Raw genomic sequence first — 10,000 nt, 5'->3', positions numbered from 1 at the left:
AATAATAATAATAATAATAATAATAATAATAATAATAATAATAATAATAATAATAATAATAATAATAATAATAATAATAATAATAATAATAATAATAATAATAATAATAATAATAATAATAATAATAATAACGATAATAATAATAATAATAATAATAATAATAATAATAATAATAATAATAATAATAATAATAATAATAATAATAATAATAATAATAATAATAATAATAATAATAATGATCATAATAGTAATAATAATGATAAAAGTTATAACGATAATTCAATTTTTATGCACTTTGCGCTAAAAGGCTGCGGGATACGTTCATTAAGCCATTAGCACTTAAAAACAACACCGCAAAAATCAACTAGCTAATTGGTTTTGGCTTTTTCCCGGAAGAAACAACAGAGTGTATTGGCGACGCGTAGCATTTTTATCGGTCAAAGCCTCTTACCGGCAGGGGCAGCCAGATGGCCCCAGCACGGCCTATGGCATTTTTTGCGTGCCGTGGACGCGACGCCGAAAAAACAAATGTATGTAGAGGCGGTGGCTGAGTGGTCAGCACGCGGACGAGGTGATCCCGAAGACCTGGGTTCAAGTCCCACCAAAAAAAACATTCAACCATCTCTGAGTAGTGGTAGATTACAGGCATGTTGTCCAGATAATCAATTCACCCTAACTTCAACCATTCGTCAAGAAAAGTACCAGGGATAGCATGGGTCAATCAAGAGTCATATAAATCACGGCACCAACTTAAAATAAAATTCGCCCGCACCACTGGGGCCGTCCACCAGGCCCCTCTAGAGAGCCCACTGGCGATATGAGCAACATATAAATCATGCGGGCGACGTTGGACTTGCTTATAAGTAACGTTTACCTGAGTAGTATTGGAAAGAAAGGGAGAGGTTAATATAACTTTATGAAAAATGAGTTACGCGAAAAAGAACTGAAGAATTAGTATAAGAAAGCTGAAGCTACCCCCAAATCTGTTGTAATTTTGTTCACAGTGGTAGAAGAACGCATGCAAAAAATACAGATAACGCTCACTGTAATTCAAAATGAGAATGATGAAACATTAGCTGTTTTGGAAGTACAGATTTTTTCGTCTCATCCCGATTATTTATACCAAGGAATCTATACATCTTGTTATACTATTCAGTTGCCTCCACCTTCCTGCCACCTTCCATCCCCCACAGCCCCTTTCATAACACCTTGTCCACCACCACCACCGCCACCACCATTCAGGACCAGTGCTAATAACCAGACCCCCCACCCCCCCCCCACCCCCTTAGTCACCACCAGTCCACCAGCAACACCCACAACAACTATGAAAGGATCACGATTACCAACCTTGCGTCGTCCACCTTTGATGATGATAATTATATCCACCACCACCAATACAGTCAACACCAATTCCTTCCACAGTCAGCAACACCCACAACACCACCACCGGTGCCAGCAGACCCGTACTGCTCTTACTAGGAAATTGCTCCCATTCGGTAAAACACACTTGTAGTCAATTTTAATTTCCGTTTATATCATTTTGACATTCGGCTCCGTAAATGATGTTCTGGTCAATTAGGTTCGTCGGTAAAGAAATTAAAAGATAGGAGGAGACGCCATAGGTGGGTTCGAGCATTTATTGTGTAGTTCGAAAATAATGTGAATGATTTTTCAAAAGTTTGCTCTTGTAAAATTTGGTTTCAATACCTAATTAGAGCTAGTCTTTTATGAGCTCTGATCACGATACGTGCTAATTTATGCTCACAAGAATTAACATGTTGTCACCAATTTTAAATGAGAACTTCTGATTAGATTAAATTAGATTTTGAAAACTGATAAAAACTTATTGAATTATGTCGATTGAATGATAAAACTCTACTGTATCAAACAGCGTATTTCAAGGAACACGAATAGGCCGCACTCTTGACCAAAATCTTATTCAGAAGCTGGCCGCCATCATTCATTCAATTAGTTTTTACAGAATCGCATGAGAAAAGGAGCGGACCCAGCGTTGCCAAATTATCGTATTTTCTAACTGATATCTATAGCAAAACCAACTATCCAATACAAACAAACATCGATGAATAACAGTTTTAACGCTAACTTTAATATTCTTTCGTTATTTGTGTAGCTACGAGAGTCTGAGGCTTAAAAATGATAAATACAGTGTGGTGGATACGATCATCTGGCACCGTTGATCGGCCCACTCCCCGGGAAGCAGCGGGACCCTAGTGGAAGCTCTCGCGGCCCTCTTCTGCTCGACCCTCAGAGCACAGCGGGTTTTTTCAGAATGATCGTCCCAAGTCATTCATTATCGCCTGCCTCAAGGAGGACGACAATGTTTTCCCTCCACTCCCCTTCCTCTCTCTTACGTTGTCTGAACAGAACCCTTCATTTCTACTCTAGTTATCACATTATCTCTTTATCGTCATTATCGCATTTAATCCTAATTACACTCCTGATGGATTGACGTCAAGATGAACAAGGAGGAGAGGAAGGATGTCACAAAGGGGCCGATATTCTCAAAATTCCGAAAAAAAAAATGTATAAAATGATACTACAACTCCATATTAAGGGCTACGGTAAACGAATATTATATAACAAAGCATGTACTAGGGCATAGTATAAAAGTTAAAGTGAAAACCATCTCACAAGTGTTACATAACCCTTGTAAGATGAATAGATGTATAACGTATTACCTGCAGAAAGAAAATAAAGAAAAATCTGAACCATGAGCGAGTTCTGATTAATTTCTTATCTGAGAGATGACAAAGGAATACGAAGAAGAAAATAAAAAGAAATTTCGAAGCAGTAACAAAATTCCACGAACCCCGCATGAAAATGAATGTAAGAAGAGGAAATACTGAAAAGATGTAGCAACTGTAAGGGACTGTTGAAGGAACTGATAAATAAGGTTAAAGGAAGTGTATCACAAGAGAGGGTCACGTTATAAGCAGAAAAAAAGAGGAAGAGATGAGGGTGGAGGAAGCGTGAAGCAGGAACAAGGGAAGGGTTGTTTGAGAGTGGTGCACTGGAGGGAGAAATTTCAAAAAAAGCTTATAGGAAGGAGTGAATGTAAACACGATCGAAGAGCAAGGGTGAGAGGCGTGTGAAGGAGTGGGAAGAAGCACCTGCCGTCTGGAGGAGTTTGTAATACAGGTGAAGAATGCTCACACGTCTGTAAAACCTTTCAACACACACCTAAAGGTACTTGGGGTAACTTTTTCCCTTCCAAGACCAAGAGGGACAGAGCGACATTGAACAAGAGAGAGGTGGGGTGTATTCATGCATCCATGGAAGTATACTATACTTATTTCCACTTTATTCGCATATGAAGTACATTTTGTGTTCGTCACTGGGTTCTCCTGTTGTGCGCCCCCATGTGTCTCTCTTGCTTCGATTGGTTTTACTTTTTTTACTGGTTTGTATGCCTTTTTCACTTGACTGTAACACACACTGCCACGTCATACTTCACGGAGGCATTTTTCCCTCCTCCAATTGCAGCAGCAAAAGACCCGACGCCGCGGTGCTCAAGGTAATTGGACGTCCGGCTATCATTATTTTTGCCTCAGAGTAATAGTGCAGCGAGGCAAGGTACTACTTCCTCACATCATTATTTTTGCCTCAGAGTAATAGTGCAGCGAGGCAAGGTACTACTTCCTCACATCATTATTTTTGCCTCAGAGTAATAGTGCAGTGAGCCAAGGTACTACTTCCTCACATCATTATTTTTTGCTGTCATCGCTCTCCTTAAAATATGTATAAATCATGTTCGCCTTTCGTGGAAACCATAGAGGAGAAAACTTCACAATAATTGATATTCAAAAGTTATCGTAATACCAATCGAAGCCTTGAAATGGAGTGTTCAAGTTTTGCTCGCCACGGGGGTAAAGGGGGGGGGGGGGGAGGGGGGGATGAAGGAACTCGAGTCTGTTTCGGAGTAGGTAAGTGTCAACCTAAGCCAAGCTTCCTTCTCGACGTTATGAAGTCGTTATCAGCCTCGATCCAGTTTCTAAACACACACATTACGTAATTCCAGTAGCTCGTGACTGACTTGCCTGCACATGAAGCAGTAAAACAGCCATTCAGGCGGCCGTTAGTTCTGCGTCGTATTGTTCAACTTCACGTGAGACTCCCAGACAGCGTCGAGGGTTGGCCCGCCCGGAGGGAGGGGCGGGTGGCGCTACCTCGTCGGTGGGTTGGCCGGAGCGGTGCAGGTGTCGTTTAAGTCTAAATCGTTTGCACAGTATATATCTTGCTTCTTTTTACCAATATTTTTCAATGTAGATGAATATTATTGATTTATATTAAAAAATGCAAATTGCTTCTCTCGATTCAACTTATCTTGGTACATTGAATCAGTCACTTGACTACCTTACTTTTCTTTTCAGATCTATGGACTGGTCTCCCGTTGACTGCTCCTCGTAAGTAGATTCACGTATCTAAAGGTTTTCTCCTCGATCATTCATCTATAGTTGTCGCACTGCCTCCCGTATTGCTCTGAAAAAAAAAAAAAACTGTACGAGTTCTTCACTCTGTAATAAAATAAAATGTAGTTCCCATTACATTTTCCGCCACACTCATTAGTAGTTTAGCAACAACATGCACCTCCGTGGTCTCTCCCAGCTACGTCACCGTGGGCCTGGGTTTGAATCCCGGTTTGGGCGGTTGGCTCTCAGCTCACCCATATGTTCATCCTCCCTTTCGTAGCTGGTCGATAAATGGTTACCTGGTGAAACCTGGGGAAGGTATACTGTGGTAACCTGAATGTTGCACTTACCCTGTGTGACGGGGTAATGGGTTCTTACCTACTTCTGGCTAATGGGACGGAAATGAGCTCTGGGGCCACGCGCAGCTATTACGTTGGTGATTATCTAGAGTGGAAACTATCGGGATGAGAGTGGTTAATTCGGTGTATGCTGAAGCAAGGGCGAGGAGCAGGGTAGTGTGGCAAAATTTTGTTAGCCATTCCGTAAGGGTGTGAGGCATCTGGCAAAAACAGAAAGAGGAAAGTAAGTTAAGCTCACGAGACTGCTGCAGACGAAGAGAGAGGATGACGTCACGGCCGAGACAACAAATGAGCAGCGGCGGAGAGAGGAGGTCGCACGCGTCAGCCCCCAAAAAGAAGCACTAATGATCAAGGAGGCAAATTAGTCACAGTCAGCGAGTGCGAAATTTCCCAATCAGCTCAACTTAGTCTGTCAAATTTGTCAGTAGAGGCCAGAATGATACCACGACAGCAGCTCCTCGTCTCCTCCTCTTTAAAAGCTCGGCGGGCCAATATAACATTCTTAAAATCATTCACGTCATTTCTATTACTCAGTGTCTCCTACATCCCGCGCCATGCCTGATCTTCCTGCCTGCAAGTCTCTCCCCCTCCTCGCTCCTCCCTCTCCCCTCCACCTCCTCTGATCCATCTTTCACCACATTCCATTACCGTCCCCGCCTTCTTTCTTCGCCGTCCCGCGTCATCTCTCATTTACTGGCTTCTTTTAATCCCTTTTACTGAGACTCTGCCCGCTGCCTTGAAACTCTCACTCATCATTAACCTTCTCACCTTTTTACCGTTTTCTTTTACACTTCTTGTACAAGTTTTCGCTTTCAGCCTTATTGGGCGCCGATTAAAAATTGTAGTGAGTAAGAGTACGGTACATAAGAAGCTTAGTTGCCATCCATAAGCATCGTTGCCATCCAAGTACGTTCTGTTGAAAACTCGTTGGTGAAAACTGAGGCTAATTGAGTGACGTCTGCCTAGGCAATGTAAATGATAAGAAGCAGGCAGTGAGATGCAACAAATACAGTAAAAAAAATGTGAGAGACGTGAGGCAAGGGATGTGAACCTTATACAACTTTGAGTAATTTGCTCCTTAAATCCTATAAATGTGAGCTGCGACCCTCGACCATCTGAAGATTAAACTGTCGGAGCCTCCCCTTGTGACTAATGGTCGGCCAGTGAGATTCATTACCTCTTTCCCAATAAAATAGTCTATCTGGAGAGGAAACGCAGAAGTTCTTGCCGTAGCATGTTATAATAAATGAGATATCTTTTAAACGAGCCTTTTAAAATGGCTGAGTAGCAATGACCGAATCAAGTGTCGTAAATAAAATAAGAGCGTTGTTTTTATGAGTCTTTTCTGTCAAGATTTGAAAACCCAACCATTCGTTATGGCGTGGGATGTGCCCTCAGCAAAGTTACATCCCACACCATAATTCCTGCTTCCTTGTCCACCAGCGACAGCCACATCCCACCACCACCACACCATCCCATTTCACACTCTTACACCTGTTCACTCTTGCATCTGCGTTAGCAGGACTCAGGGATCGAGAGGCACCAGTCCAAGGCATGAGCAGTGTTCGCTTTCACCCACGAGTCCAGAGCCATCTGTCTTTAAGAATCCCGCTCAAACGGGACTGACAAGGCTTCATGTCTCCAGCTCAGCGGTACAAACACCCCACCAAACAGTAACCACATGGCGGGGCAGAACAGTGCCTGGGATAATATCAGATGCAAAAAAAAAAATGTTGAAATAAAGATTGATTAATATTATTTTATTTGACAAGTTTAATTTGATATCTAAGCTATTGCGTGAAGGGAAAAATATGAACAGATACACATGAGATGCTTGAAATTGTAGCATCAAAAAGCTTTCCAAGAGGTCAGAATGAAAATCAATCCGCAATTAATACACCAGTTGAAACTCTTGATAACGGAAACCAGTTTTTCGTCTCTCTCTCTCTCTCTCTCTCTCTCTCTCTCTCTCTCTCTCTCTCTCTCTCTCTCTCTCTCTCTCTCTCTCTCTCTCTCTCTCTCTCTCTCTCTCTCTCTCTCTCTCTCTCTCTCTCTCTCTCTCTCTCTCTCTCTCTCTCTCTCTCTCTCTCTCTCTCTCTCTCTCTCTCTCTCTCTCTCTCTCTCTCTCTCTCTCTCTCTCTCTCTCTCTCTCTCTCTCTCTCTCTCTCTCTCTCTCTCTCTCTCTCTCTCTCTCTCTCTCTCTCTCTCTCTCTCTCTCTCTCTCTCTCTCTCTCTCTCTCTCTCTCTCTCTCTCTCTCTCTCTCTCTCTCTCTCTCTCTCTCTCTCTCTCTCTCTCTCTCTCTCTCTCTCTCTCTCTCTCTCTCTCTCTCTCTCTCTCTCTCTCTCTCTCTCTCTCTCTCTCTCTCTCTCTCTCTCTCTCTCTCTCTCTCTCTCTCTCTCTCTCTCTCTCTCTCTCTCTCTCTCTCTCTCTCTCTCTCTCTCTCTCTCTCTCTCTCTCTCTCTCTCTCTCTCTCTCTCTCTCTCTCTCTCTCTCTCTCTCTCTCTCTCTCTCTCTCTCTCTCTCTCTCTCTCTCTCTCTCTCTCTCTCTCTCTCTCTCTCTCTCTCTCTCTCTCTCTCTCTCTCTCTCTCTCTCTCTCTCTCTCTCTCTCTCTCTCTCTCTCTCTCTCTCTCTCTCTCTCTCTCTCTCTCTCTCTCTCTCTCTCTCTCTCTCTCTCTCTCTCTCTCTCTCTCTCTCTCTCTCTGCATCGCCAAGTGGTGTCACGGTCGTTTCATCACTCCTCTTCGTCCTCTTCCTTCTCCTCGCGCAATCCACTCCACGTCTCATCTCCATCGTTCCCTCTTCGTGCGTACAAATGGTCTCATCTTCGTTCTGGTGGTCCTTGCACTTCGTGTTCTGTTCAAAGCATAACACAGCAACAAATATTCCCCACCGGAAAGAGCGAGGATGTTTGGAATTCTTTTTTCAACCTGATGAATGAGTTTCCAGAAAGATTAACGATGCTCGCTGATTTATTGCCCTTCCTGGGGTCTGGTGACGGTATTTTTTCCCTCTCATTCTCTCTCTCTAACGTACTATACAGAGCATACCAGCTGAGAAAAGAACTCAAGGAGGATGAATCTCGTACCAACGACTGTTGGTGTTTGTTTGGAAAGAAAGAATTAAAAGAAAAGAGGAAGGGGATGAACAGTACTTTAATCGTACTTAATCGTTAACGTTGAGCTTTCGTCTATTTTCAGTTCAAAGTAATGTTGTTAATTATTCCGCTGAAAGACGCCTGGCATCACCGCTGTTCGCACCTTGTTATTAGGTTAAGATTGCGACGTGAGTTAAAATCCCGTGAAAGTTGAATTTTTTTGGATAACATGATGGTCCCTGCCACAGCCCTCAACCATTACGTGGCATTCCTTGAACACAACACATGATTAATTTATGTTTACAAAACTAAATTTTCTTGTTAACTTCCTGGAGTAATTTATGGGTGTATATTCTAATTATTTCACCTATCGACGGTGTAACTTTTTAACAAAGTTTTAACTGCCGTCTTTAGTGACGCACTGAGAGTACGTGTTCACGCGAGATTTAAGATGCTCTGCCACGTGGACGCCCGGCCGCGTGACCTCATCGCCGACCTACGTAGATCTGACTTCCATGACTAATTAGCAACCTAAATGATGAGCTGCGCGATCACACATATATTATTATTATTATTATTATTATTATTATTATTATTATTATTATTATTATTATTATTATTATTATTATTATTATGATAAGCTACCAAAGCCTCCCAGGGTGCAGATACAGCAAGTTGAACCACACAAAATACCAAAAGGTACTGGAGAGAAGCAAAGACAACGAATTGTTAAGAAACTGGCGAGTGAAAAAGAAAAAGAAAATTACTGTTTCAAAAAGACATTCACACGAGACTTAAAATGTAGAAATGTCTGCAGAAAGGACAATCTCATTGGGTAACTGATTCCATAAATTTGTCAACGATGGAAGAAAACATCGTAAGAATTGTGTCGTACAAAAATTCGTAGGATTAAAAGCAAGATCGTTTTGACTAAGAGCAAACCTCGTGACCCGGGCAGGAGTAAAAGGGTCAGGCAAAGCATTGTGTAAGGGATGCCGATTATTCCTAAAACTTTAAATAAAATGCTAAGGGCACCAACGTGACGCCGATGATCAAGATCAAGAACAAGTGCCGGAGAAATAAATTGAATTGATTTGATAGCTCTGTCAAGTAACTTTAAATGGCAATTGGCAGCAGACATCCAAACAGGAGCACAATACTCAAAGTGGGGCAAAATGAATGCATAAAAAGATTTGATTACAGTAAGCAAATATTTTGAAGCACTTATGAAGCAAGCCTGTCTTCTGTGCAATAGTGGAAGACACGGAGCGGATGTGCTTCTCAAATGTCAGTTTAGAATCAAGAGTGACTCCCAACAAACGGATACTAGAAACATCCTTAATCTGTTCACCAAAAATATGCAAACAAGGATGAGGTGGATTCAAGGTACGGGATCTACTGATGGTAATGGAATGCGTTTTATTAGCATTAAGCTTCATGCCACAAAGTTGACACCAAGCGGTGATCATTGCCAAGTCCCTATTCAGAGATGCAGCAACTTCACCTTTGTTGCTAGGAGAGTGAACAGAGGAGTATAGAGTTGTATCTATCAGCCATGGCTGGTAGACTTCATACGAGATTTGAACGATCTTCACTTCTAGGACCAACCTGAAAAAATCTCATTATTACCGTATTGACATCATGCCAACATTATGACGGTGGTTATCAGTTTACACTGCTCGCTTTATCTTTGCTCCACCTGAAACCAAGGAAGAAATGTATCATTATTTAAACGTCATTTAATCCACTTTCCTTGTATCACGTTGTTTCGATTACCGAAATAACGGCACCATACATTTTCTTGGATCTAAAATCCTGTACAGTGAGGTGTTACATGGATATATTTCTGGTATATCAATCATGACATCGATTTTGGTAATCCGTGCTATCAAAATTTGGTAATTTTCAACGAAAGTAAGCAACAGACACAGCTGATTGCGTTTTTAGTATCATACACGAACTCAGCATGGTCAAAAAACATATGACGACTCTAATGTTGTGAAAATCTGTCAACAAATAGCAGAGTTATGTGGATTTCAATATTTTTGGGGCGGCCGGAAAAAGGGGCTCCAGAAAGGGGGCTCCAGGGCTAGAGAATTTTGAATCCCATTATTA

General features: G+C 41.9%; 1 protein-coding gene across 1 annotated transcript in view; it reads left to right on the top strand.

Moving 5' to 3' along the window:
* Positions 1 to 10,000, top strand: part of LOC127006921 (pseudouridylate synthase 1 homolog) — a 97,531-nt gene that overhangs the window by 28,852 nt on the left and 58,679 nt on the right. Inside the window, exon 3 of the mRNA XM_050877270.1 lies at positions 4,392 to 4,424. Coding sequence (XP_050733227.1) covers positions 4,392 to 4,424 — 33 coding nt within the window. The remainder of the gene's footprint in view (positions 1 to 4,391; positions 4,425 to 10,000) is intronic.

This window comes from Eriocheir sinensis, chromosome 3, assembly GCF_024679095.1.
Source record: "Eriocheir sinensis breed Jianghai 21 chromosome 3, ASM2467909v1, whole genome shotgun sequence".
Classification (NCBI taxonomy): Eukaryota; Metazoa; Arthropoda; class Malacostraca; order Decapoda; family Varunidae; genus Eriocheir; species Eriocheir sinensis.
The sequence above is the reverse complement of the archived record's forward strand: the minus strand, read 5'-3'. Positions and strand labels throughout refer to the sequence as shown.